This window comes from Lepisosteus platostomus, chromosome 26 (genome assembly GCF_059453375.1).
Source record: "Lepisosteus platostomus isolate fLepPlt1 chromosome 26, fLepPlt1.hap1, whole genome shotgun sequence".
NCBI lineage: Eukaryota > Metazoa > Chordata > Actinopteri > Semionotiformes > Lepisosteidae > Lepisosteus > Lepisosteus platostomus.
The window spans coordinates 7981591-8007128 of NC_142636.1; the positions used below are offsets into that span (position 1 = coordinate 7981591).

General features: G+C 48.4%; 1 protein-coding gene, 3 long non-coding RNA genes and 1 other non-coding gene across 6 annotated transcripts; 1 reads left to right on the forward strand and 4 right to left on the reverse strand.

Annotated features, from left to right (window-relative positions):
* Nucleotides 1-2: 2 nt before the first annotated feature.
* mindy1 (MINDY lysine 48 deubiquitinase 1) lies at nt 3-15715 on the reverse strand. Of its 2 annotated transcripts, none has more exons than XM_088620602.1 (11): nt 15611-15715; nt 14418-14596; nt 11427-13255; nt 10911-10968; nt 8058-8122; nt 5953-6111; nt 5254-5356; nt 4453-4595; nt 3853-4050; nt 2850-2990; nt 3-2696 (listed from the first exon to the last, which is right to left on the reverse strand). In XM_088620602.1, the coding sequence occupies exons 3-11, from the start codon at nt 12111-12113 to the stop codon at nt 2613-2615; spliced, it is 1638 nt and encodes a 545-aa protein (XP_088476728.1). In that variant the 5' UTR covers nt 12114-13255; nt 14418-14596; nt 15611-15715; the 3' UTR covers nt 3-2612. The 2 variants fall into 2 exon arrangements, with proteins under 2 accessions (XP_088476728.1, XP_088476727.1); XM_088620601.1 differs by lacking the exon at nt 15611-15715 and adding an exon at nt 15171-15238.
* LOC148639925 (uncharacterized) lies at nt 13255-14640 on the forward strand. Its single transcript, XR_015930565.1, has 2 exons — nt 13255-13836; nt 14402-14640. It is a non-coding gene; the product is annotated as an uncharacterized LOC148639925 (long non-coding RNA).
* Nucleotides 15716-16824: 1109 nt separating the features above from the next.
* On the reverse strand, nt 16825-16906 carry trnas-uga (transfer RNA serine (anticodon UGA)). Its single transcript has one exon. It is a non-coding gene; the product is annotated as a tRNA-Ser (tRNA).
* A 575-nt stretch (nt 16907-17481) lies between these two features.
* On the reverse strand, nt 17482-19666 carry LOC148639927 (uncharacterized). The gene is made up of 2 exons (XR_015930566.1): nt 19580-19666; nt 17482-19546 (listed from the first exon to the last, which is right to left on the reverse strand). It is a non-coding gene; the product is annotated as an uncharacterized LOC148639927 (long non-coding RNA).
* Nucleotides 19667-23502: 3836 nt separating this feature from the next.
* On the reverse strand, nt 23503-23710 carry LOC148639928 (uncharacterized). The gene is made up of 2 exons (XR_015930593.1): nt 23599-23710; nt 23503-23565 (listed from the first exon to the last, which is right to left on the reverse strand). It is a non-coding gene; the product is annotated as an uncharacterized LOC148639928 (long non-coding RNA).
* Between the last annotated feature and the right edge of the window lie 1828 nt (nt 23711-25538).

Sequence of the window (25538 nt, forward strand, 5' to 3'; positions counted from 1 at the left end):
CGTGCAATCTTCTACATTTTTTTATTGAGGTGACAAAATTAAATACAAAGAAATCTTGAGCTTGGTAAAAAGATGGAGCATGGACATCTTTGTGACTAGTTAGTGTTGAGTAAATGTAGCCCCCGATGTATTTTAAATGCTTTTTTTTTTAAACAGAAATGTTCGCACTTCTAGACGGCCGAAAGCTTTTACAGGATTTCCAAATGCTTGCGTGTTCCCTTCTCTGATGTGTTGCTCTTTCCTAAAGTTTCAATCTTCAGGTTCACCAAACCCCAATGAAATGGCAAACCCCCCACCTCAGTCTCACCTATCTGCCTGACACCACTCTGATTTGTTTTTACCAGGCCAGAAGAGTTTGGGAACTTCGGAGGGTGACTTTCTGAATGCCTAAACCACGTCACTTCCTTTGCTTTGCCTGTCCACAGTGCCAGCCGTAACTAAAGAAAGACTAGACAGTCCAAATACCCCAGGCGGTTCGGGGCAGAGGGCTCCCATCGTGCTTGAGGGGGCAGGCTGTCCCAGGCAGGGCCAGAGAACGTCTGGTCCTCTAGCTACAAAAGCAGAAGAGACCCAGCCTGCTAGCAAGGGAATGACACTCTGTTTCTCTAGGTACAGTGCTTACGAGCCTCCGGCATTATATCACTGTCGAGAAGCATGGATCCTGTCATGTTGTGCAATGAGCTATCGCACTTACCCCTTGGGGCCAGAGAGAAGATTCAGTTGCCTGGCTTGTACTGCCAACAGCGGTCTAGAAACCAGTTTTCCACGGAGCCACATCCTGGCTATCTTTCTCCATTTGAAATGCTGCTGGTAAGGGAAACCAGTACAGCTGCAGATCTAATTAATTAAGCAGAATCAATACTGCATGTTAAACTGCGCTTCAATGCTGCAATGCCTCTAGTTCAGATGCCTAGTAAGTAAAGTTTGAAGAGACTATTCTTGTAGCTGCACATGAGTTTACCAGTAAAGGTGCTCGCCCAAGTGCAGGTTTAGCTGTATATCCTGGGGTCTGTCACTAGCTGACTGGGACCTTGATGTCCCAAGAGGCAGCGCGAGACTAGAGAAACGCAGCTGAGAGAGATGGGTGCGATTCTCTAGCCAGGGCGCTCTCTGCTCCTGCTGTCGGCGAGGGTCACCCCCCCACCCTACTTCAGTCAGTGCAGATCCCCAATACAGGGCGCTGTGAAATGACGAGTGGCCTGGAGGAGGCTGCCTGCTCTTCCTCCTTCTCCCGTGTGCACGCACAGGGTTCGTAGCTGTGAGCCGAGATGTGAAAAAACACTGCTACAACTGTTCCTGTGACCGATTTAAACGCTGTGGGTACACTGTCTGCGAAGAGACACCAGAGAAGACCTCTGGCCAAGCCTGGCCAAGGTACGGAGATTTTTGGCAGGTAAAATTCCTCTTTTCTGATGGGTAACTATGTGGTTCTCTCCCATGGTGAGATGGCAATGGACAGAGATCTTATCGCACATATATACAGTACTGTACAAAAGTCTGGGTTATTTTCAGGTCTTAATCCACTTTAGCTGTAAGAGCAGGCTGAGGATTTCAGATACAGTGCAAACATGGTTTGGGAAGCCAAGTGGCTGGTAGTTATTCTAAGAGTTCTTTAGGGGGGCATTCTGGAGGCCTGACAGCAATCTGCCTAACAGCCTGCATTTAAGAAAAAATATCATATTCTGGAAAATAAGTGATGTTTTATGGGCAGTTTGGTGTAAGAGTCCTTCAAAGGGTACTTCCATTTGCAGTTTCACTTCATGTGGATGAAGATAATCCACAAATGTGGTCATATGCAGATCGCCCTCAGGTACCTGATACCATAACAGACATGAATTCAGTCCATGTGTCCGGGTGGAAGGCTACAGCATCACCGTTCTAAATGCTATTAACCACAGGGTGCTTCACTGCTGTGCAGAGAGCACGGAGAGTAACCATTTTTAAAGCGGTAACCCAAACTTTTGGAATAATACTTAACGTTTGGTTGAGACACAACATGTATGAAAAAGCTGACCATGTTGAAAGACCAGTACCTGACGGACACCAGGCCTATGACTCACTGCTAACCTGGGCCTTGCATCAGACAGCAGGGGCAGCCCAGTCCTTCTGGCAGAAACCTGCTGAGCTCCGCAGCAGCCATAACAATGACATTACACAGGGATCTCAGTCCACCTTTGGACACAGTTTCCCAAAGACCTCCCTTTTCCACGGGGTCTTCAGCTGTCCTGTCAGGGAAGTGCACTGCTCCGCGGGAAACGTTACTTTCAATCAGATGGCGGCCGAATAACTTAGTAAGGGTCAGTTATATAAAAGCTGGAAATAAGAGATCCTGCTGGATGAAGACTAACGCAGCGCCCTGTGGGCTGCTGTGGTCTAGATTTTGTGCGTTCCTGGTACAGCACTGATGTGAAACAGTGGTGAAACCAGCAGGCCCGCCATCACCGTGGCAGTGGAAGGAGTCTGGGAGCTGTGGGCTCTCAGCGCAGCGCACCTCTCCCAGCCTACCATCGTCTTCACGCTTCCTCCTGGGGGCCCGGGGCTGAGGAAGGTCACCTGCTCTGGACAGGGGCGGGGGAAGAGAGTGCAGGTTCAGGCGAGGAGGGGGGGGGTGGTTACAATATGGCACAGTCCGAGTCCTCCTTCTTTTCGGGCCGGCGTCTCTCCGCTGCCTGCCTCCCGGACGCCTGACCTCTGACCTGGAAAAGAGAAACAATAATTCAAAAAATAAAAAGAATTGATCATTAATATTATGAATTCCTTCTACAAGTATTTTCTAGCCACCCCTCGCAGGGCTCTTTCCAGGTCATGGGGATCCCCTCCAGCAGCACCAGTGTGGGCGGGCGCAGTACCTGAGGCGGTGGCTGAGCAGGCTGTGCCTGCTGCTGCTGCTGCTGCTGCTGGTACTCCTCCTGCTGCAGCTGCCTGGCCAGCTCCAGATCGCTGATGGGCGGCGGACTCTGCTGCTGCAGGGACATGGCCACCAGGTAATCCTGCACGAGCACAAGCGGAGAGCGCCGGTCACTCTCAAGAGCTTTCAGACAGGGAACTGAAACCGTGTTAAAAGGTATCTTTGCACCAACACTAGAAAACTGTTTTTTTTTACCCAAAGAATTGTCTAAGAGGTTACCAAAACACACAGAAGCAGAGGCACTGGGATACTGCCAAACTAATACACTGATAAAAGCATGCAGGCAAGTGATGCACTGTCAAAGAAAGGCCAGACGTCCTATTAGCTGTTATCTTGTTCCAATCTCGGAGAACTCTAGAGCAGTTTTACTAGGAGACGGATCTGATGTGATCAGCGCGCTCTGGACTAGCAGGTGGCATTTCCCTGCATGCAGGTTGCCTGTAGGCTTCTCTGGCCAAATTATTAGGAGCTCCTGCTCCCCACTCCCGCCCCCACAGTGATGTAAACAGATACTCACAGTGGTTAGGGAGTACCTTTAGTGGTATCAACTCTCGTGGTAACTAGAGATGAGGAACGTGAGACCACAACAATCCCTAGATCTCAGTCCTAATGAAGAGGAAATGGTAGAATGGACCATTCACCCCACTACAGTTACCATCCTCACAACAGCCCACATCCAGTTCAAGATGTATGTTTAGATGTAACATTACTTGGCAAGAGTTCCTAATATTTTGGCCAGTCAGCTTACACAGCAAAGGCTTCCTAACCATATCCCAGCTCCCAGAATGAATGTGATTAGACAAAGTAGTTTTACAAGGAAGCAGAAGCCCATGAAAAACCCTGATCCAGCTCTTATTCCAGTCCAGTCACAGTGATTCTGTGGGGATGAGAGAGAGGGGCGTGTCCGGACTCCGGGGGGGGACGCGGGGGCCGCGCTCGCTCACCTGGTCGATCTGCCTCTGCTGGGCCTGAGCCTGCGCCGCGGTGAGGGGCGGGGCGGGCGACGCCCGCGGCGGCGGGTGGCACAGGAGGAAGTCGGAGTCGCAGAAGTTGCCGTCGCCCTCCACGTTGTGCAGGCTCTCCCACACCAGCCCCTCCTCCTGCAGGAAGCCCTGGTCCGTCACCAGCAGGTACAGGTGGCCCTGGGAGAGGAGGAGGAGGAGGGGCCCATGCGCCCGTGAGCGATCTGACCACAGGGGCGGCGACACTGCCACTGGTTCACAATTTGCACCCTCCAGTTGGCACTTTTCGACAGTTTGATTTTACATCCCAGGTGTGGATGTTGCTACAATTTATGGCAAACATGATTTAAAGTATTTATGGCATTTCTACAATTAACTGATATTGGTGCAGTATGAAGTAATGTATTGGTCCTTTAGAATCCAGAAAAGTATATTAGAATTGTTTCATTAAAATTATGTAGTGCTTATTATTAGAGGGTAGACCTATGAGATCAGCTGCCAATTAACATGTTTCTAATGGCTGATGCTGAGCTGCCCTGTCACTCTTCCTTTCAAATACAGAGTCCGAGAGTCTCCAGGCACCTTGTGCTTGATCATGGTGCTGAAGTGGTTGTTCCTGAAGAAGACGGAGAGCTCCCCCTCCCGGGCCGTGGTGCTGAGCTCACACAGGCCGTGGTACGACAGCTGGGTCGCCGTGGACTCCAGGAACTGCTCCGCTACCAGGCCTGCCAGGGCGGGAGAGGTCAAACACTTCACACGCGATCAAAGAGCTGCACGTGGGTTTAAGATCCTCATTATTCAGAGCATGAGAAGGAGAAACAGCCAATTGACCCATTAATTGTTCCTGACTGATGAGCTGGGAGTGATTCCTGACTGATGAGCAGGAGAGTGAGAGAGCTGGGAGTGATTCCTGACTGATCAGCAGGAGAGTGAGAGAGCTGGGAGTGATTCCTGACTGATCAGCAGGAGAGTGAGAGAGCTGGGAGTGATTCCTGACTGATCAGCAGGAGAGTGAGAGAGCTGGGAGTGATTCCTGACTGATGAGCAGGAGAGTGAGAGAGCTGGGAGTGATTCCTGACTGATGAGCAGGAGAGTGAGAGAGCTGGGAGTGGTTCCTGACTGATCAGCAGGATAGTTTCCTGACAGAAAATTTCCTGGGTACCTCAATGACCAGGTCTGGTCCCAGTGTCCAGCTGTAACCATCACCACTGCTCTAGGGAATACCCCGGCTTCTCTGACACACACTTCAACGTAAGCCTGATTCAGTGAGATCCTACTGCATTCCACGCTGTTTACTGCCTAAAGGACAATGAAGTCTGCACGCTACAACTGTCCACAAAGCCCCGTTTCGAGAGTTGGGAAGCCCCTGCCCTGTGGCCATACCTTCGCTGACTTTGCTGCTGTCGGAGGAGTGCTTGTAGTCGATGATCTTCTCCACCAGCTGGTTGTAGCTCAGCTTGCCCACGGCCTGCACCATCTCGACGCTCTGGGGAGGGGAGAGAGGAGACGGAGATCAGCCGAGCCCGGTGGGTTGAGCAAGAGGTGGGTCTGCCACCCCCGCCGCTACTGAATGTCTTTAGCTTGTGAAATGAACTAGTGCGATAACCACATCCTCCCCTGGGGCAAGGGTAAAGCTCACAATATTGAGAAACAATCACCTAGAAAAACATGATGTGGTTTAAACTTGCACAACTGGGTGTGGTTTTTTGTAGCAAAGAGCAGAGCAGTGGATGGTTCAGGAAGATGGCCTACACAGCGACTGCTCCTCTTTGTTAAACTTACTGCACTGTTAGCCTTTTTATTTTTTTTAATCGTTGTGGGACATTTGTACGCGAGAGGTAAAAGGACAGCCTGGCACTCTTGTCCCATCAGCTTCCATTCGCCTTAGTGTTACAAACACTCTTCGGGGGGGAAAAAAACAACCTGTTAGAATGGTTTGCTAAAAGACGAATGTCTACGGCTTGAATGGGCAAAACTGATCAGAAAAAAAAAAAGCAAAGACTGCAGCCAAAAAGACGCAACCCTTTCCTTGACGACGGAGAGGACGGATAGAGCTCTCTTCTCGTGCTCAGGGCAGGGTACCTGGGGGTCCACCAGCCAGCCGTGGTACAGGGGGATGTCCAGCAGGTCGAAGACGATGCACTCCGGCGTGTACTCGAAATCCGACACCCCCGTGAAGCGCACGTTGACGTCCAGGCCTGTGGACAGCTTGGGCAGGACGGCCATGGCGTCGCTCATGTTCTGGAAGGGGAAAGAGACGAGGATTCGGGTCGGCCCGTGCTGGATTATACGTGCGAGAGGCCAGCGGCTGGCCAGATGAGAAGCAGCTCAGGCCGCTATGTGACGCGAGTCTCTTGTGAACACGCCTGATCTCCGACCCTCCCAGCCAGTCCAGAAGACAGTCATGTAACCATCTGACTCGCTGGGCACAGAAAGAGTCCTTGATCACGTTCACCGTTCTTCACACCCGTCTAAAATGAAGAGGCTCCAGTTCAGTTGTGAACATTTCCTGCCAGATCGCCGGTTCCTGCTCTGGCCAGCCTGGAGACACGTTCCAGTCTTATCCAGGCGCGGAGAATCCTTTGCTCCAACAGAGAGCTGATGCCGTTTTGGCATCTCTCATGAAGCATTCGCTTCCCGGGAGAAAAACTGGACTGGTGTCATCTTAGCAAGCATGGGACGAGTCAGGCTGAAATAACACCTGCCCTACAGCAGCCTCCCCTACAGCAGTCGATCGGGTGCTCTTGAGCGAGAGCAGGGCCTCACAGGCCCCTTCCTGGAGGCCCACACTCCCGCTGGGTCTCACTGCAGCCCCGCTCCGCGCCCTCATCCGGCCGACAGGTTGTTCCCATCAAGCTTTGAAAGGAACGGCGAGGTTTCGCAGGTCAATCCCATCCGTTCAAGAGCTGAAAAACTGTCGAACTGCTCGAAGTAAGCCTCTTCCTTAAACGGACGAAGGGTTAACTTGTGTGACCGAGATTTGGGCTGCGGGGAAAGCCAGCAGGCCTGTGAACATCCGGGACCAGCAGCACGCAGCCCTGGTGTAAGCCGAGAGAGGGAGCTAATCTGATTCCAGCCTGCGGGTCTCCATTCCAGTTCAGCCTTTAACTACCTGATTATTGGCTTAACTGGAGCAGCTGAACACACGTCCCCAGTTCTTTATATGCTGAAGTTCTAAAGAGACCGGTAAAAGATTCGGCTGGGTCACAGCCTTTCCAGACGGGAGTTGTACCCCCCGCCCCCCCCAAAACCAACAGACAATTTTTGTTCCAGCCTATAACACAGAGCAATAGGACACTTCCCCCTGCTCCTAAGCTTCTTTAGTTTAAGCGGTGCTGTGGCTGCAGAATCCGACAGGAGTGACAGCCTGGGCTCTCGCAGCTGTTGTTGTACAGCCGGCCATGACGACATCAGTCATCAAGCTGCTAACGGCCATGTTCTGCTCCGGGCCGTGGATAACGGCAGGCCGCGCCCCTAGCGCGGGCGCTCAGACATGCCTCGGGGGAACAGGGGGAAGCGAGGTTTGCCTGGGTTTCTGACGCAGGCTGGCTGTGCAGAGCGCAGGCTTCAGCAGTGTAGAAACCAAGAGATCCGAGCCTGAGGTGTCCGTTCGTCAAGCCAAGCTTTATTTACAAGGAGCAACACATTGAGGCTTATTATTGTGTTGCTCAGAGGGGGATATGGCTCTACACAGCTTATATATACTTTTCTCTTTGCCCTTTGAGGTAGCCTTCTCAAGAAACTCCAGGACTCAGAAAGCACCTCAAACATTCCTTTCTTATCAGGGGGTTTAGTACAGAAGATGGGAGTTCAGTACAGGGAGGGAGAAGCATTTGTGCTCAAGCAGGAGTGAAGGTTAGAGTTTAGCATGTGAATTCAGCAGGAGTTCACCACTCCTACCACTATATGGGTACAGAGTACCATACAGATTCTGCCCTACAGGCCTCCAAGCAGGGGGAAGGGGTTCCCGGAGACAGTGGGGAGCCCTGTTGCGTGGAAGAAGGCCGCGGAGGAGACAAAACAGCAACCCGGGAAGCAGGCGGCAAGGAGAACAATTCCCTGCCTTTTTAGTGCCCTTGGCTGGCGGTGGAAAAAGAAAAAGGCCAGTTCAGTACCGAACAAGCCCCCTGCTTAAGCCCTGAGAAAATAATATTGAGAAGCGCTTGTGTTAGGAAAGCCGTCCGTACCTGCTGAAAATTCAGTTCCAGCCCTTCCGTTTTCTCCCTCGGTTTAATCGATAGAATGCACTCTCCTACAACGGAAGAGAAGATTTAATTTAGTGTTTCAGGAAATAAGGATGATGAGGAAAAATACCGCTAATGAGCTATTTCTGAGCAAAGAAGATCTAAGAGGCAGTAATTGAAATCGCGTCAAAGAGCTCCAGAGCTGCCATTCCTCTCTGCTCAGGAGCACAGGTTTTGCGCTCAGGCCAGGTGTGGGAGAAGAAAAGGGTTTTTTTGTATCTTGAGATTGAACAGTAGCTATAGGCCAATAGAAGTGGCTACAACCCCCCCCATGGGAAATGGCACAGTCCACCTTTTCTCAAGTGTTATAGAATCTACCTCCAGTGTATCTTTGGGGACGATGGGACATTTAAATATCATGGTCCTTGTCCTGCGGTTCAGCATTTTAGTAGAATTTTTAAATATGGTCAGGCCCGTGGGTCTGAACCTTGTGAATTCTTCAAAACCGAGAAAGAAAAACCCAATTTGGTAAACCGGATGTTGAATTTCCTGCTGCAGACACCTGGGTTCAGACGTAATGGGGACCACAGTCTGAGTAACTCTAGCTCCAACAGTGAACGGCCAACACAAAACACACATAAACCAGACTCAGCGGGGAGTGTGATTACTAGCTATGTCCCAGGATCCACGCCCCGGATAACTGTGGAACATCCACCAGGCACGCCTAGCTGTTATGTCCCAAGATCCCGAGCTCTCCGTCTTTACCTCCTATTATTCATTTTACAGTTCGCCCTCTCCCTTTCTCCAGCTGCCGTCCCCAGTGTGGTCTGGCACGCTGCATCGTAGGGAATGCGGTTTCCCAATGTAATTCTTCCCTCGGCAGCACCATGGTAACCTGAGTCAGTGTTTTGCATACAGCGGCTGACAGGACAAGAGCTGTTCTCCTGGAGTCCAGAGATAAAAGCCTGATCCCCACCCTCCGCCCCAGACACGACAGGGCTGCACCACGGTGCTGGAGCTCGGGCAGGCTGTCTCACACGCAGACAGCAGGAGAAGAGCTAGGCTGCTCCGCGGCTGGAGTGCTTCTTGCCTTAGGAACTGAAACCCGCCATTCAGATCTCCATGGCTGTTTTCCCCACCACTTATTCTGCTTCTTAGTGCTTGTATCCGTCGTACAAGGGGCTGGCACCAACTCATGGACAAAAGCAAGTGGCAGGGCCTGGAGGAACTCTTTAATAATAATAATAATAATAATAATAATAATAATAATAATAATTGCTTACACTTATATAGCACTTTTCTGGACACTCCACTCAAAGCGCTTTACAGGTAATGGGGATCCCCTCCACCACCACCAGTGTGCAGCCCCACCGGGATGATGCAACGGCAGCCATAGTGCGCCAGAACGCTCACCACACATCAGCTATTAGTGGGGAGGAGAGCAGAGTGATGAAGCCAATTGATAGATGGGGATTATTAGGAGGCCATGATTGGTAAGGGCCAATGGGAAATTTGGCCAGGACACAGGGGTAACACCCCTACTCTTTTCGAGAAACGCCCTGGGATTTTTAATGACCACAGAGAGTCAGAACCTCGGTTTTACGTCTCATCAGAAGGACGGCACCTGTTTACAGTATAGTGTCCCCATCACTATACTGGGGCATTAGGACCCACGTGGTGAGTGCCCCCTGCTGGCCCCACTAACACCTCTTCCAGCAGCAACCTTAGTTTTTCTTTAATTGCGCAAATCCAGCCCCATCATCCACTTGCACAGACTGATCATGGACAATCGCCGCCGTTCGGAAGGTTTTTATTGCATGCCGAGTTCATACCTAGTCAGAACGTGTACCACATTTGTGAGAACGTTTTTCCTCTGTGAGATGCTGTTTTGGAAATAAAGCCTATTTAGATTTTTTCAAACAAATCCGTCGTACAAGGCGAGGGAGCGCGGGAAGGGACTGTGGGCCCTGTAGAGGGACAACAGCGGAAATCCCCGCTCCCTGAGCTCCTGCTCCGCGGTTTCGGAGCCGGGACAGGGAAAGCAAGTGGTGGGGCTCGGAGGGACACTACCATTGCGCAAAACCGGCCCCATCATCCACTTGCACTGATCGATCATGGGCAATCACCGCCGTTTGGAAAGTTTTTTTATCAGATGTCAGTTTAATAATTTGTTCGACTGTGTACCTATTGTGAAATGCGTTTTGAGAAATTCAGGTTACTTTGATAGGAAAAAAAACAATCTGTCGTACAAGGAGGACATTCCTAGGCTGGCGGCGGTTTTTCCAATGGTACGCAGTCGCTATGAATTAAACGTCCCGGAAAGTGATGGCTCTGGCTGCGTCACAGGGCTTAGAAAACAGAACCATCCCACAAGCCAAAGCGGAGCCAGAACCCATCCATCCGGGTTTAGGATTGCAGGGGAGCTGGAACTGCTCATCATGGGGCAGACAGACATAAACAGACACATTAGAGCCAAGTAACCCCCCAGCATGTCTGTGGACGGTGGGGGGAAACCAGAGCCCCTAGGAATCCCACATAAACATGGGGGAGAACATGCAAGCTCCACCCAGACAGCACTCCAGGTCCAGAATTGAACCCAGGGCCCCAGCGTTGTGCGGCAGCAATGCTCACCACTGCGCCAATGTGCTGCCCTGACCCAGAGCCAATAAGTCCAAACAAGGCTTTATATACACAGAAGGTGGAACCTTTAGATCCCTTAAGGCCGGGATGGTGAAGCTGCTTCTGAAATGCCAGGAGCTCATTAATATTCGTTCCCATAATACACCGGGCATCCATTTCAAGCACAGCATAACCCTCCCCAAATCTGAACAGACACGCAGGCCGATGGCGTCATACCCAGATGTGCCATTAACTCCTCGGTGGTGATGACTTCCGTCTGGGCGGGCAGCTTGGCCTGGGAGGGGAGGAGAAGAAAGGTCAGACGGGGTGAGGTTAAAACAGGGCAGGCACAAGTTCACGACTCCAGGCCCTCGGGGTCTGTCTGCCCTCGGGGGTCGCCACGGTCCTGCTTCAGCGTGGAGTTCCCATGTGTACAGATCAGGGCCTGTCACCAGGCCTTATTCTGATGTAATCAGAATATGATTACATCCGGGGGGGGGGGGGGGCGTTAAGTCCACTCGGACCGTTTGGTAATTAGTAGCTAAAGGAGGGATCCCCGACCCTGGTCCTGCAGAAAACCTGGTCCAGCAGGCTTTGAAGGTCAGTATTACATCACCAGTTTCGAAAGAGACGGAACAACTCCATTGTGAACCGTGAAACAGGTGAGTGTTAGATCAAGTAACTGGGAGCTCGTTAAGGACTAACCGTTCGCAGGCGTCGCCGGAGTTTAAAACCCGTGGGCTGTTCTCTTACCTTCCAGCGCAGGAACAGGATGTTCATGATGGCCAGCAGCGGGCAGGGGCCGTTTTCGCTCTGGGTGACGATGGGGGTCTTCTTCCCTTTCCATGTGATCCACTTCACGAAGTAGTAGGCGGGCGCGGCTCCCGGTTCCTGGGCAACAGCAGCAGCAGCAGCAGCAGCGCCGGCGGCGGAGGCGTCCGCTACAGGGTGGGCCACGCCTGCCCCCGCCTCTGAGGCCTCCTCCGGCCCCGGGGCCGGGCACGAAGACAGGGGCTCGTCCAGGTAGCAGCCGTCCCCTTCCGACAGCCCCAGGCTGGGGGCGGAGAGCGAGCCGGACTCGGCCTCCGAGGGGCTGTTGTCGTCCGATCTGTCGCCGCCGCCGCCGCCGGGACCCTCCTCTTCCGCTCCGGGCTGGTCGTCAGGGCCTCGCGCGGCCGGGCCTTCCTGTCTCGCGCCGTCCGCGGCCTCTGGGCCTCGGGGCTCCTCGGCTCCCGCCTGTCCCAGAGCCGGGCGCCCCGCTTCCCCGCCCGCCTTTAGACTGGGGCTCCCGGGGTGCCGGCTCGCCTCCCACTCCGAAAAGGGCGGCTCGGCGGCTGGCCCCGGTTTCGTTGCCTCTCCGGGCCCCGTCTCCGGCGGGTCCTGTTTACTCGCGGCCTGGAGCTGCGGGTGGCCGAGCGTCTCCGCGCTGTGATCCGCCATGACCGGTGTCGCCCAGCGGGGCCGGCGAGCTCCGCCGCCTTCTCTCGAAAATGACGACCTTACCCGTTTCCTCTCCCGCCCTGTCCTCCCAGCTCCCTCGTAAAACGGCAGCGTTTTTCCCTCCTAAACTATCTTCGTTCCCTCGCAAAAGGACGTTTTAACATCGGTAAAAGCCCGCTATAATTCTCGGTTCCCTTCGCGGGTTAGGTCATTAACGGCTGTCCTGAGAGGGGTGGAAAAAACAAACAAACAAATTTCGTCAAACGAGACTGAAAACTGTCGCTTTTACAGCCCTGAGTAAAGGTACTTTCGAGACGTAGTGTCGCATTACTTTTTCCATTATTGCGATGGATATTCCAGTTTACACGCAATATAAAACGTATACACGCAGCGAGACGTAACCTGCATTATTATTTTTTTCTATTCACTTTTAAGGCTATAAGTATCTTAAACTAGTATAATATCTTGGGCTATGCTTTTCCAGCTCCCAGAACGTTTCCTTACAAAGACGATTTACTTAAATTCCAGGTTTTATTCTCGTTTTCTAGCAATTTACAATATACTGTTTCAATTACTTGCCACTTTAAAATACAAAGCAACTGCTGAATTAAACTGTTTATAATAATAATTTAACAGTTTGAACGCGGAACTATTTACACGTATAAATATACAGTTCTCATATAAAACATTTTTAATTTGTTGAAAAACAATATAAAAATTAGACAAACTTATTGAACGGAGACCGTGTATTTCACTGTTATCGTGTCGGGTGTCTCAAGTTTTAAGACGACAGTTTAAAAAAAAAACTATTTTTTCCATTAAAAAGGTACGCGCTACGAGAGGCTGCTATTTAAAACCTCGCAGTTTGCAGAAACGACACGAAAGGTGAAGCCGTTCGCTTCCGCGTCGTGTCGCAATGGCGTGGCGTGTTTTGTAGTGTGAAGTTTTGTCACAGGATAAACTGTCCTTCACGGGCAACTCAGTGTAATTTTTTTTTTTTTGCGGGCTGGAGCTGGACGACACCAAACTATATAACCTGATTTTTTTTTTCTCCCACTGCTTCGTATTAACAGTCGTAAATTCCCCCAGAGGGTAATGGGGTCGCCAAAATCGATATTCTTTATTGCCGTTGTCTTTTCTTTCTGGAAAAAAAAACAGACAAAAATGTCAATGTAAGCAAGGAAGCAGCAATGCGAGACCCGTTTATACAACAAAATATTTCAAAGGCAAAGGTGAAAGTCGAGCCTTGTTTTTTTTAACGACTAGACAGAACGGGAACAGTGTGTTCTCTCGCCCTGCCGGGCTGTGGAGAGTATTTGTCCATAAATACAGTACAAGGACTCCGTGGGTGTCACGTTACTAATACAGCGTGATTTCCGTGGAAATGTTTTTTTTTCTCTGCACACGTCCTCCTGCGCACTAACAATATATTGTATGAGAGGGAAAATAATGTATAACCGACAGTTGACACCCACGACTGTGGATTTAACACTGCAGTTTTTCCACCGGTTCTCAAATAATCACGCTCAGACTGAAAGGACGCGTTCATCTTTGTTTTGTTTGCAAAGTACTCGATTCTCTCGTTCTTCAGTTACGAAACCAGCTGATTTCAACATTCAGATACTACTTAGCCAAGCCGAATCATTTTAAAAAGCGATCTCCATTAGTTTTCTATTTATACATGTACGTTTCCCTGAAGATGCAACTTCAGTGTATCAGGGAAGTAAGTTCACCCGTCGTCTATAAAGTTCAGTTTTATTTCCGCTGATGTAGTTCTCTGGATTAGCAAATATTTTGCCCTGTTTTTTCCCCACCTTGCGTTTCCTAAAACCGACGCATTTTCTTCTGGGTGCAGCAAATATTAAAAAAAAAAAACACACCCAGACTATGTAGACAGCAGTACATCTGATGAGGGGGGAAAAGTTATTCTAAGGTTACAGCACACGAAGTTGCTGTACCAGCGATCGCACACACGGTAGAAATATAATAAAATTATATGACGCGGCATTGACAATGTAGACACAGGATTCCGCAGTCGTTTTAACTGTACACAACCAGAGTGGGACAAAGAAAAGTTGATTTTTATCCCAGAGCCACAGAGAGCTTATACTCGCCGCTCTCCATGTTTCGTACCTTGTTTTTGCCTAGAAGACGTGATCAGCCTTCGGGTGACGCATCACCGCGTATGCGTCCTGTACATCTCTCGCACGGAGAGCCCCTCTATCATTTCAGATAAATAATAATAATAAAAAAAACACCACTACAATTTTTTTTCTCTCGCTTTCAAGGTAATGACGTCCCCACCTGCTCTGACTCCCACTGTCTCCGCTTGTAATCAGGGGTGTCTAAGCCGGGCAGGGCACTGCAGATCCCGGCTCCGTCCCCGGTGTCGTTCGGGCTGATCCGGGCTCCGGGCTGGACTGCGCTCCGAGCACCGTCCGCGGAAAAAGGCAGTGGGCGGCGGCGGACCGGGCTCAACCGGGCTAAGGAGTGGAGAAAAGGGGTGAGGGAAAAAAAAAACTCAAAAGTTGTGTACACAACAACTACGTAACATGGCAGCGGCAGAGAAAAGCGCTGCTCTGCCGTCTCGTTTTGGTGACGGGGGACAACTTGTGGAGGGAGGAATGAACTTCACGCGTATCCATTTTTTTGAACCGCTGGGTTGGAGGGTTAGTTTCAATAGCTCCTCCTTCACGGGCAGCGGACTGTGTGAACAGATTGTCCGACTGTCTTGGTCGCAGCACACGAACCTTTTTTTTTTTAGAAAACAATTAGCTTTGTTTTGTTTTAAATAGACACACTTTTGATCCACTGAATATCGCCTTATTTCGCGTGCGCACGAAATAAGCTGTGGGTCAAATAATGCGATCGGTTGTTACTGAAGGCACCTAAAATCGAGTTCAATAATCTTGGTTGTGATGTGGCAATTTAGCGTAGTTCATGATGAACTATGTTACATTAAAAAATGCAGGTTTCCAAGACAAAAACATACTCAAACTAACATGCATTTTCTAAATCGCATAGGAGTGGGTAACGTCGTTTTGTTCTGTTCATTACCTTCGAAATAATAACTTTTAGAATGTTTTTTTTTTCAGCTCCAGAAAATGTGGTGGCCGTCATATAAAAGCGTTCAAAATCTGCAATAGACACCGCAACACCTTCAAATGCTTGTTTCCGGTCCACTAAGCGGTGGACCTTACCTATATGGCTGCTCATCCTGGCTATTGAAAGGAAAGATGTGTTCAGTATAGTCTAGACGCCCTCTATGGGTCAGGAGAACAACTCGTCACATTTCAGTACTCGCCCTGATCAGGGTTTTAGAAATTCGAAACACGGGAAATGAATAGAATAACGTCTGCACCATCTTAGACAGGATCAGCCAAAACGCTCCCACATCCTTCCGAAAAAAAAAAAGATCCGACATATAATTCGTTTCTATATTAAAAACAGAGATTCTTCGATAAAGAAACAACTTATGAAAAACAGTGATCACACACAAGATCATCCAAAATTGCTGCCATTCCGATTCCCGGATTCAGGAGAGACTTTTCCAGAACAGCAGAGCTCGGCCGGACCGGACCCGTGACGCCACCTCCTCCTGGACCACAGGAATGTCGGCTTCGGGTTCATCTCGCGAGAAAATCCGAAAAGTCAAATTCCGAGTTTTCTGGACTTTAAAATCCGAACTTGAAAAAATCCGAACTATTCCAGACGCACACGAAGAAAGGAAAACGATTCCGAAAGACGTTTAAATAAAAAATTCTCGTAAGAGCTCCGCATATCAATATAAAGATCTGTAAAACTCATAATATCATTCTACAAAAGGAAGTTTCCTGCACAGCCCACACTACCTCATCCTCCACTCCGAGAGTTTTAAATCGCATCTCTGCCCGTCCGCTACACAAAACGCGCTCTGTCACTGTGTCTCTTCACTAGTTGGGATGATGTCCGGTGAACAGTAACGCTGAGAGAGCGAGCAGAGAAGTATGACGCAAAAAAAAAAGCAGAGCAGAAGTCCACAACACTTTCACAGTGATTTTTTATTTAAACGAATAAAGAATTTACAAATACAACTACAACCAGAGGATCCAAAACAGGTACAAGAGAAAAAAAAACATTTAACCGCCAGAGGTAATGAAGTAAATGATGTGATCAAATTGCATTTTTTACATATATCATCATCAGAATTTTTATAGAATTTAAATAGTGTATCAGATCCACCTCAAAAGTACTAAAAAGGGGAGTATTATTGGACCATTTTGATTTATGAATGTAAAATTTACCCAGAATGACTAATATATTTACTATAAATTTCACAGTGAAAATTAAGCTAGCCTGGAAAAGCCTCACCACGTGCTCACGCCGCCGACCCCCTTACCTGCGCTCGCTCAGGGGGCAGACCTCCTCCTCTCCCCGTCTATCCTAGCCGTGTCTCGGGCTGGCAGGTAGCCTCGGCAGGTCTGCCGAGAAAAACGCTTCGCTTTCTTGACGTGGCGCTACTCGCCTTCATCCACACACACTGCGTTTCTGCAGCTCTCTCTGGGAGCAGATTGTCGCTGCCTCTTGAGAAACAGAAGCACAGACACTTCTGCGTGTTTCAGTAAGCTCCGCACTCAACCCATCACCGGGGGGATGTTTCTAGTGGTGTCAATCCATTGAAATAAGTTGTTCAAAGCCCGTCCTGCCGTCGAGGTCGTCCAAAAGGTCTTCTCGTAGTCGACAGGATTCGAACCTGCGCGGGGAATCCCCAATGGATTTCAAGTCCATCGCCTTAACCACTCGGCCACGACTACCTGAGGACACGAGCGTGGGCTCGGGTCGTGGGGAGAATCGCTGTAACTCAGCCCGCGGACGTAGACTTTCTGGACCGCGCGTATTACCCTCGTCCGTCTTCGCTTTTACATCACTCGAGCTGAAAAGGGAAAAAAACAGACACGACAGCCGCTCTTTCTAGCTCTTGGCTCAGGCGCCTTGCTTCCAGTCACGGCGCGCTGTCCTAGAGAGAAGCCGGCGGATCGCAGAGATGTTTTTAATTAAAAAAAGACAGAATTAGAAAGTAAAAAAGACTAAAATTACAATGAAATAAAGACTCACACTCCCCCCCTCTCTCTCTTCATTGACCCGCCAGTTCCTAATTTCAATAGGCTTCACTGGGATGACAGTGGTAATGGGCTCAGACTCATATATGGAAACCACTGACCACATTAGAGTAAAGGAACAGAGTCGTCCGGCTTGAGATCGGACCGCGGAGCAGAGAGCCGCTCTTTGACGACGAAAATGTCATCAGTGAGTGCCCGCCCGTGCCTTCTCAAACTTTCGAGCAGTGTCGCTGTGTTGAGGGACAGAAGGAAGACGCAGACAATTCGGATCAATGACATCGCCTTTATTTCAATATTGACATTTCACAAGTTCGGATTCATTTCATATATCGTGTCAGAAACAGTCTTGTTGAGGAAGTTGCTTTCAGCTTCAGTTGTTCAGTCTGGACACGGAGAGACAATTCGCGGAACGTCTTGAGCGCTGGTTCCCGGACAGAGAGAGTCTCCACTGCGGAAAGTCTCGGAGACTGAGGTCGTCTCTCCCTGCGGGATCTCGGCTCCTGGATGGACGAGGCCGATTTAAACCGGCAGGCGGGGAGGAGACTGCAGCAGGACCCTCATGATGACCAGAAGCGGTTCCAGGTTTTTCCAGAGCCTAACCGCAGCCTCCAGCACTCCGGCCAGAGACAGCAAAACGCGTTTAGTCCCGTCGAGGAAATCACAGGCCCTGTCTGAGCAGGAGCTCCCGTGAGCCTGAGCGCTGGGCGCAGCTGTGGGCACAGAGCTCCCGGGCTGCAGCGGGCTGCTGTGGGCGGGGCCTTCGAGGTGCGTCACTGCCCGAGGGGCGGGGCCTTCGAGGTGCGTCACTGTCCGAGGGGCGGGGCCCGCAGGAGAGGGAGTCTGGTTGATCATGGTGATTTATCCGGAAGCGGAGAGCTGTCGCGCTGCGGGCTCCTGGCTATTTAAATTAAAGTTTAAATTAAATTCCTTTCGCATTTCGGATTTGCTTCTTGGATTACTGGTATATTCTTCCGTATGTTTATTATAGGGTGGGCGCTGGCTGTTCTTGACGAGTTTTTCTGTATCGAAGACCCCTTTGTGCATTTTAGGTGAGAAATAAAAATCCGAAGAATAATTCCCTTTTACTATGATCCTGTCTGAGGTGGTGAAGGACAGGATTCTTCGTGTTCATTTCCAGCGTTACATTTCGAAAGTTTAAATTCTAAATAACGATTGTGTTTAACACCCAAGTGTTTTCGAGTTTTCATTGAAGGTGTTGTGCTACTGACCCGGTTTTAATTCCTCTCTTTATATTTGTGTGTTTGCTACATCCATCAGTTTCCAAGTACTTTTGTGAAATTAATACAACACTACTGCACGTCAGTATGTTGTACAGGAATTATTTCTGGTGTGACACCAATAGATCTACTGCAGTTGTAAAAATAAGACGTGAAAAGATTTGGGTTTCAAATGGTGTTCGTGTCTCTTCGTTGTTTCACTGTGAAAGTAGCTACTTGTCCTACTTCTCTGCTCGCTCTCTCAGCGAGAAAGTTCCGCTTCTGTTCACCTCAACACTACAGAGACACGGTGGCAGAGCGCGGTTTCTGGAGTGGACGGGCAGAGAAAGGTTTCGGTCACCTGTACAAGCTGTAAACTGTCGGAGTGGAGGACAGGGTGTTGTGGGCTGAGCTGAAACTCCATACACAGAGAGAATGCACTCTGCTCTGGTGCCGGACTGTGGGCAGAAAGAAGTCAAGGGGTTTTGCGAGGCGGGGAAGCGAGAGACTAACTTCACGGTTTACAAGAAAACCGGGTCTCGCAGAGCCGAGACCCGAGTCGCGGTCGGTTCGGACGCTTTGGACCTGCAGGTATATCGGAATGTACAACTGAATCCGCACTGACCATGAGTTTGTAAGACATGATTCGCAGGAAGTAGAGAAGAACGATTTCGAGATTTGTAATTTGGGGTCTTGAGCAAACCTGGAATGTTTTACATCCGGACGTCCTCGCTTTTGTCGGACTATAATCGTTTTACTTGTCGTTTTTTCCTTTCTCGAAGAGTCTTTTGCGCAGTTTTCGATGGAAAGAATGAATTTTTCGGCTCTTTTTCCTGTAGGTTTTGGGATCATTGTCCTGTCCTATGATCCTGTCTGAGGCGGTGGCGCCGATTGGCGCGGTTTTTAATCTTCGGAAAACGAAATCCGGACTAATAACCGAAATTTCTTTTCGGCGCAACAGAGTCTTCGATAAAAAAAAAAAAAAAAGCAATAGTCCGAAAGTTATTCCGAATATTAAGTACAGTATAAAGCCCCGAGCGCACAGCGTGACAGCAGCACTCCGCTACCAGATAAATCACCATGATCAACCAGACTCCCTCTCCTGCGGGCCCCGCCCCTCGGGCAGTGACGCACCTCGAAGGCCCCGAACCTCGGGCAGTGACGCACTTCGAAGGCCCCGCCCACAGCAGCCCGCTGCAGCCCGGGAGCTCTGTGCCCACAGCTGCGCCCAGCGCTCAGGCTCACGGGAGCTCCTGCTTAGACAGGGCCTGTGATTTCCTCGACGGGACTAAACGCGTTTTGCTGTCTCTGTCCGGAGTGCTGGAGGCTGCGGTTAGGCTCTGGAAAAACCTGGAACCCTTTCTGGCAATCATGAGGGTGCTACTGCAGTCTCCTCCCCCCCCTGCCGGTTAAAAACCAATCTAATGAATTAATGGGCTCATTGGTATAAAAATGAAAGCCCTGGGTATCTACTTTCACATGTAGTGAAACATGAAATACCGTTTAAGCGCATTTCTTAGAATGTGAATCTTCTCTGAAATGTGTTTGGAGAAATAAACTTGATTTTGATTTAAAAAAAATCAAACTCCTCCAACCAAGTGGAGGAACTGTTTTTATTGTTAAACTGTAGTGCTGGCAAAATATCTTTTTCAAGACGCAAAATGCAATATTGCTTGAACTCAAATGATAAAGAAGAAATGAAGAAATATTCTTAATCTGATTCATTGTCGTTTTTTCTTTCTCAATGAGTCTTTTGCGCAGTTTTTGATGGAAAGAATGAATTTTTCGGCTTTTTTTCCTGAAGGATATGGGATCATAGCAGCCATATCACCCTGCAACTCACAACTGGCAACCCACTGAAGCTAAGCGGGCATTACTCTGCTCTCTTCCCCACTGATAGCTGGTGTGTGGGGAGCGTTCTGGCACACTATGGCTGCAGGTGGATGCTGCACATTTGTGGTGGTGGAGGGGATCCCCATTACCTGTAAAGCGCCTTGAGTGGAGTGTCCAGAAAAGCGCTATATAAATATAAGCTATTATTAATTAATTATTAAATTATGATCATTGTCCTGTACTACGATCCTGTCTGAGGCGTGAAAAGGGTAGTTTTCGTATTCATTTCCATATTTTGGTGCATTTCGAAAATTAACATTCGTAATAAAGATTGTTGTAATTGAACCCAAGTGCTTTCGAGTTTTCATTGAGGGTGTTGTGTGAGTCCTACTGTCCTGAGTGTAATTCCTCTCTCTGTTTCTGTGTGTTGCTACATCCATCAGTTTCCAATCATTTGTGCCACATCAATAGAGCGCTACTGCGCGTCAGTACATAATTATTTCTGGTGTGACACTAACAGACCTGCTCTACGTGTAGCAGGAGTAAAAATAAGACGTGAAAAGATTTGGGTTTGAAATGGTGTTCGTCTCTTCTTTGTTTCACCGTGAAAGTGTTGTGCACTTCCTGCTCTGCTTTTCTCTGCTCGCTCTCTCAGCGAGAAATTTCCGCTTCTGTTCACCTCAACACTACAGAGACACGGTGGCAGAGCGCGGTTTCTGGAGTGGACGGGCAGAGAAAGGTGTCGGTCACCTGTACAAGCTGTAAACTGTCGGAGTGGAGGACAGGGTGTTGTGGGCTGAGCTGAAACTCCATACACAGAGAGAATGCACTCTGCTCTGGTTCCGGACTGTGGGCAGAAAGAATTCAAGAGGTTTTGCGAGGCGGGGAAGCGAGAGACTAACTTCACGGTTTACAAGAAAACGAAAGCTAGCGGAGTGTGTCTCAGGCGCTGGGGACGGGCGTCACTGCTCTCTTCCTGGCCGCTTGATTTAACGAATAGTACATTGTTTTGTTAATACTTTTGTTTCCATTGAATTTAATATATATTTTCCTTTTAATACGTTAATATTTGTATCGGTGCAGAGACAAGTACACGAGAGACCTGACCGGAGTCGCATCATTTTGTCTCAGTTGAGTAAATTCCTTTCGCATCTCGTGTCTTTCTCGGATTATCTTCTTGGATTACTGGTATTTTCCACCGTATGTTTATCGATGGGATGAGGCACTGGTCGTGTTTTTGTCTTCATCGAAGATTCTGTTGCGCCTTTTTGGTGAAAGTGTCCGAAAGTAAACCCAAACCTCTCAATTAGCAGCAAAGGTTGCTGTAAACCGACTCCCTGCTGGTTTTGTTCATTTGATTTTTTTTTTGCGTTTTGGATTTTCATCCATTTTAATCCGGTATTGTCGGTGTGGCTGAGGAGACGGGCTGGACTCGGACCCGGGGGTCAGCACACCGGCCCGCCAGCGGAACCGCGGAACCCCGTCCTCCGGGCTCCCAGAAACCCGCAGAGCCGAGACCCGAGTCGCGGTCGGTTCGGACGCTTTGGACCTGCGGGTATATCGGAATGTGATTTCACATGAATCCGCACTGACCATGAGTTTGTAAGACATGATTCGCATGAAGTAGAGAAGAACGATTTCGAAATTTGTACTTTGGGGTCTAGAGCAAACCTCGAATGTTTTACATCCGGACGTCCTCGCTTTTGTCGGACTATAATCGTTTTACTTGTCGTTTTTTCCTTTCTCGATGAGTCTTTTGCGCAGTTTTCGATGGAAAGAATGAAGTTTTCGACTCTTTTTCCTGACGGATTTGGGATCATTGTCCTGTCCTATGATCCTGTCTGAGGCGGTGAAAAGGTAGTTTTCGTATTCATTTCCATATTTTGTTGCATTTCGAAAATTTAAATTCGGAATAAAGATTGTTGTAATTGAACCCAAGTGCTTTCGAGTTTTCATTGAGGGTGTTGTGTGAGTCCTACTGTCCTGAGTGTAATTCCTCTCTCTGTATCTGTGTGTTGCTACATCCATCAGTATATAATTTCTGGTGTGACACTAACAGACCTGCTCTAGGTGTAGCAGGAGTAAAAATAAGACGTGAAAAGATTTGGGTTTGAAATAAAGGCGATGTCATTGGACTGAACAGCAAACTGAGAGTGGAATTCAATTCACATTTTAAAGTAGAATTCATTTTGATTAAACTCTACTGGAAATGTAAAGAATCCAAAGACAAAACAAACAATGGAAATATGTAAAAAGTATCATTTTCAGCTTTTATATTTGTGAATTCCTCTAGCAGTGAAATGTCTATTAATGTTTCCATTTTAATATTGTCTCCTTTTTTTGTATTTATCGTGTTAAAATATAAACTTTAAAAAAATAACTCTTTCACAGTGACAACAAAGAAGAGCCATTTACACCATTTCAAACCTAACTTTTGTGTTAATCTGTACTCCTGCTAATAAATGCAGCAGGTCTGTCAGTGCCACACCAGAAAGAATATTTGGAAACTGATGGATGTAGCAACAAATCTAGAGAGAGGAAGTACAGCCGGGTCTGAAGGGTTTTAATAAAAACTCGGAAAAACTTGGGTTCAATTACAAGATTAATGTCGAATTTAAATTTTCGAAGTGCAACAAACGCTGGAAATGAACATGAAGAATCCTTTCCTTCACCCCCTCAGACAGGACCATAGCACAGGAAAACGATCCCGATAAAAATCCGAAGAATAATTCTTTTTCACCATAAATGCGCCAAAGGTTCTTCGAGAAAGAAAAACGCGTCAAAAAACAGCCAGCGCTCACCGCATTAATAAACATCCGGAGGAATATACCAGTAATCCAAGAAGATAATCCGAGAAGCGAAAGGAATATTGAATTGAAACACAATGATGCGAGTCGGGTAAGGTCTCTCGGGTAATTGTCTCTGCACCGATACAAATATTAACGTATAAAAAGGAAAATATATATTACATTCAATGGAAACAAAAGTATTAACAAAACAATGTACTATTCCTTAAATCAAGCGTCTTAAACATTCGACGACGAATTGATTGGCGTGGTTTTTAATCTTCGGAAAGCGAAATCCGGACTAATAACCGAAATTTCTTTTCGGCGCAACAGAGTCTTCGATAAAAAAAAAAAAAAATAGTCCGAAAGTTATTCCGAATATTAAGTACAGTATAAAGCCCCGAGCGCACAGCGCGACAGCAGCTCTCCGCTACCAGATAAATCACCATGATCAACCAGACTCCATCTCCTGCGGGCCCCGCCCCTCGAACAATGACGCCCCCCGAAGGCCCCGAACCTCGGGCAGTGACGCACCTCGAAGGCCCCGAACCTCGGGCAGTGACGCACTTCGAAGGCCCCGCCCACAGCAGCCCGCTGCAGCCCGGCAGCTCTGTGCCCACAGCTGCGCCCAGCGCTCAGGCTCACGGGAGCTCCTGCTTAGACAGGGCCTGTGATTTCCTCGACGGGACTAAACGCGTTTTGCTGTCTCTGTCCGGAGTGCTGGAGGCTGCGGTTAGGCTCTGGAAAAACCTGGAACCCTTTCTGGCAATCATGAGGGTGCTACTGCAGTCTCCTCCCCCCCCTGCCGGTTAAAAACCAATCTAATGAATTAATGGGCTCATTGGTATAAAAATGAAAGCCCTGGGTATCTACTTTCACATGTAGTGAAACATGAAATACCGTTTAAGCGCATTTAATACTCTTAATCTGATTCATTGTCGTTTTTTCTTTCTCAATGAGTCTTTTGCGCAGTTTTTGATGGAAAGAATGAATTTTTCGGCTTTTTTTCCTGAAGGATATGGGATCATAGCAGCCATATCACCCTGCAACTCACAACTGGCAACCCACTGAAGCTAAGCGGGCATTACTCTGCTCTCTTCCCCACTGATAGCTGGTGTGTGGGGAGCGTTCTGGCACACTATGGCTGCAGGTGGATGCTGCACATTTGTGGTGGTGGAGGGGATCCCCATTACCTGTAAAGCGCCTTGAGTGGAGTGTCCAGAAAAGCGCTATATAAATATAAGCAATTATTATTAATTAATTATTAAATTATGATCATTGTCCTGTACTACGATCCTGTCTGAGGCGTGAAAAGGGTAGTTTTCGTATCCATTTCCATATTTTGGTGCATTTCGAAAATTGACATTCGTAATAAAGATTGTTGTAATTGAACCCAAGTGCTTTCGAGTTTTCATTGAGGGTGTTGTGTGAGTCCTACTGTCCTGAGTGTAATTCCTCTCTCTGTATCTGTGTGTTGCTACATCCATCAGTTTCCAATCATTTGTGCCACATCAATAGAGCGCTACTGCGCGTCAGTATATAATTATTTCTGGTGTGACACTAACAGACCTGCTCTAGGTGTAGCAGGAGTAAAAATAAGACGTGAAAAGATTTGGGTTTGAAATGGTGTTCGTGTCTCTTCTTTGTTTCACCGTGAAAGTGTTGTGCACTTCCTGCTCTGCTTTTCTCTGCTCGCTCTCTCAGCGAGAAAGTTCCGCTTCTGTTCACCTCAACACTACAGAGACACGGTGGCAGAGCACGGTTTCTGGAGTGGACGGGCAGAGAAAGGTGTCGGTCACCTGTACAAGCTGTAAACTGTCGGAGTGGAGGACAGGGTGTTGTGGGCTGAGCTGAAACTCCATACACAGAGAGAATGCACTCTGCTCTGGTGCCGGACTGTGGGCAGAAAGAATTCAAGAGGTTTTGCGAGGCGGGGAAGCGAGAGACTAACTTCACGGTTTACAAGAAAACCAAAGCTAGCGGAGTGTGTCACTGCTCTCTTACTGGCGATGACTCAGCCGGCCTGAGGACTCTCGGTTTGGGGCGTCGCTGTGATTGTGGATAGGAATCGCTCTCCTCCTACAAACTGCTGCCCTGAACCCGGAGTATATTTTTTTCTTATTTTTTTTCTTTATTATTTGAGTCCCAGCAATATTGCTTTTTGCGTCTTGAGAAAGATATTGTGCCAGCACTACAAACAGTTTAATAATAAAAACACAGTTCATCAACTTGTTTGGAGGAGTTTGATTTTTTTAAAAGTAAGTGTTTACATGTCTTAATCTGTTGCATTTGGCATTGAATGCACTGGCATTTTAACAGTTTATTGGGTTTTCCAGACTCTTAACCTATTTAACGCTGATACCATGCTCATGGAGAGTACCATTCCACACAACATTTCCAATAGCAGAATGCTTGTCAAGAAATGAAATTGTACCACAGTGTTTACATTTTGTTTGGTGTGGCAAGGCTGCTAAGTCTTTTCAGACTAAT